The sequence below is a fragment of the Mustela nivalis genome, assembly GCF_964662115.1.
Source record: "Mustela nivalis genome assembly, chromosome: 1".
NCBI lineage: Eukaryota > Metazoa > Chordata > Mammalia > Carnivora > Mustelidae > Mustela > Mustela nivalis.
The window spans coordinates 205,381,940-205,385,163 of record NC_139020.1 but is presented as its reverse complement, the minus strand read 5'-3'; the positions used below and the strand labels follow the sequence as shown (position 1 = coordinate 205,385,163).

The 3,224-nt window shown below is 37.5% G+C and overlaps 1 protein-coding gene across 1 annotated transcript; it reads left to right on the top strand.

Moving 5' to 3' along the window:
- Window positions 1–1,682: 1,682 nt before the first annotated feature.
- On the top strand, window positions 1,683–2,612 carry LOC309853065 (olfactory receptor-like protein OLF4; the record flags this gene model as incomplete). Its single annotated transcript, XM_082710724.1, has 1 exon — window positions 1,683–2,612. One exon carries the CDS (start codon window positions 1,683–1,685, stop codon window positions 2,610–2,612), a length of 930 nt encoding a protein of 309 aa, XP_082566850.1.
- Between the last annotated feature and the right edge of the window lie 612 nt (window positions 2,613–3,224).

The window sequence follows — 3,224 nt, the reverse complement described above, 5'->3', positions numbered from 1 at the left end:
ATCTCTTTTTTTCTTTGTTCATCTGTTTTGTTTCTTAAATTCCTAATATAAGTAAAATCATATATTTGTGTTTCTCTGACTGATTTCTTTTACTTAGCATTACACCCTCTAGGTTTATCCCATGAATTTGCAAATAGTAAGATCTCATTTGTAGCCATTGATACACTTTATCTATCCTCCACCTGCCCTCTGGCAAATACCAGTTTGTTCTCTGTATTTAAGTGTCTGTATGTTTGTTCGCTTGTTCCGTATTTAGGTTATGCATATAAGTGAGGTCATATATTTTCTTTATCTGACTTATTTTACTTAGTATAGCACCCTCTAGATCCACCCATGTTGTTGCCAGTGGCTAGATCTCATTTTTTGTTATGATTGAGTAATATTCCATTGTGTATATGTATACCTATATCTATCTATATCTGTATAACACATATTCTTTTCCATTCATCTATCAGCAGAAGCCAGGTCTGCTTCAATATCTTGGCTATTGTAAACAATCCTACAAAAGCAGTAGGTACATATTTAATTTTGAATTAGTGTGTTTGTCTTCACTGGGTAAATACCCAGTAGCAGAATTACTTGATCATGTGGTATTTCTTCTTTTAATTTTTTGAGGAACCTCCATACTGTTTCCGCAGTGGCTATACCATTTTTCATTCCCACCAACAATGCATGAGAGATCCCTTTTCTCCACATCTTTACCAATACTTATTATTTCTTCTCTTTTTTATACTAGCCATTCTAACTAGTGTGAGGTGATAGTCTTATTCATTTGGATGTCACATAAAAGTAATTATTTTATTTCCTTCTCAGTTGTTTACTGTTGGTATGTAGAAATGCAACATATTTTTTTAAAAGATTTTATTTGTTTATTTGACAGAGAGAGATCACAAGAAGGCAGAGAGGCAGGCAGAGAGAGAGAGAGAGGGAAGCAGACTCCCTGATGAGCAGAGAGCCCGATGTAGAACTTGATCCCAGGACTCTGAGATCATGACCCGAGCCAAAGGCAGAGGCTTAACCCACTGAGCCACCCAGGCACCCACAACTGATTTTTTGAGGGTTGGCTTTGTACCCAGTTACTTGGCTGAATTAATTTTTTATCATTTCTATTCGTGTTCCTGTCGCATCTTCAGGATTCTCCACATAGAAGATCACATCATCTGCATACATAAATTTATTCTTTCTTTCCAGTTTGGATGACATTTATTTCTATTTATTGTTTCTTTTTAAATGGTATTTTGGTTGCCATATAGTACTTCATTAGTTGTTGATGTGGTGTTTCATGATTCATTGTTTCCATATAACACTCAGTGTTCATTGCAATACATGCCCTCCTTAGTACCCATCACCCAGATAACCCACACAGTTGCTCTGGCTAGAACTTCTAGTGTTATGTTGAGTAGAAGCTGTGAAATCAGGCATCCATGCCTTGTTCCAGATCAAAGAGGAAAATGTTCACTGTATCCCCATGGAGTATCATGCTTGCTGTGGATTATTCATAAATAGCTTTATGCTGAGATAGTTTCCTTCTATTCCTAGTTTTTAGTGTTTTTATTGTCTTCCATACACAAATATAAACATTAGTATCTTGATGCTGAGTATACACATTAATGTATCTCCCAGGTTAATGATGCATGATTATGTCATTTTGTTTTCTCTTATTTTGCAGTCCTGTTGACTACATGGAACTAGAGAATGATACACAAATTTCAGAGTTTCTTCTTTTGGGATTTCTGGAAGAACCAGAATTACAACCATTCATCTTTGGGCTGTTTCTGTGCATGTACCTGGTCACCATACTTGGGAACCTGCTCATCATCCTGGCCATCAGTTCAGACTCCCACCTCCACACCCCCATGTATTTCTTCCTTGCCAACCTGTCCTTTGTAGACATCTGTTTCACCTCCACCACCATCCCTAAGATGCTGGTAAATATACAAACACAGAGAAAAGCCATAACTTATGAAAGCTGCATCATGCAGATGTACTTTTTCATACTTTTTGCAGGTTTGGACAACTTCCTCCTGACTGTGATGGCTTATGATCGCTTTGTGGCCATCTGTCACCCCCTGCACTACATTGCCACCGTGAACCCTGGGCTCTGTTCACTACTGCTTCTGGTGTCCTGGATCATGAGTGCCCTGCATTCATTGTTACAAACCTTAATGGTGCTGCAGCTGTCCTTCTGTACAGTCTTGGAAATCCCTCACTTTTTCTGTGAACTGCGTCAAATGATCCAACTTGCGTGTTCTGATACCTTTCTTAATAACATGGTGATGTACTTTGCAGCATTGCTTCTGGGTGGTGCTCCCCTGGCTGGAATCACTTACTCTTATGCAAAGATAGTTTCCTCTGTATGTAGAATCTCATCAGTTCAGGGCAAGTATAAAGCATTTTCCACCTGTGCATCACACCTCTCAGTTGTTTTGTTATTTTATTGCACAAGTTTAGGAGTGTACCTTAGCTCTGCTGCTACTCAGAACTCCCACTCAGGTGCAGTAGCCTCAGTGATGTACACTGTGGTCACACCCATGCTGAACCCCTTCGTCTATAGCCTGAGGAACAAAGACATAAAGGAGGCTATTAATGTATTTTTCAGAGGGAAGCCATAAAAAGCCCATTTTTTACCAACTACCTGTGATTGTAGACTTAATAGTGATTCTTTAATCAGATAATGAAAGGAGATTTTAATTCTTCTATTTATATCTTGGAGTTTCAATTTGTCTAAAATCATCTTTATAAATTTAAATAAGTCCTTTTGTTGAACTTTCTGTTCCTTCTAATACTCAAAAATTTTCCTTTTGTCTTCTTAGCTTCCAAAGTTAGTCCCAATCTTGAATCAGAAACATTTTGGAGATTCCCATTTGCCTCATATAGTGATGAACTGTACTAGTTTTATGAAATGAACTACATTGGCAACTGAGGCAATTTTTATGATTTTATTGTAGAGGAAATTCTGAGATCACAATTTTTTACTGTGTCTGCCTTAAATGCTCTTTTTTAAAAAGATTTCTTTTATCTGTGGAGCATAAATAATAACATGGAGGACATTAGAAGGAACACATGCTTGTAAACAAAGCCCAGTATTCTCAGAAGCTCCAAAAACAAACAAACAAACAAACAAACAAATAATTATTTTATTTATTCGAGAGAGAAAGAGAATAGTAACAAGGGAGTGGAGAAAAAAGCAGGACCCCCATTGAACAGACACCTCCAGGCAGGTC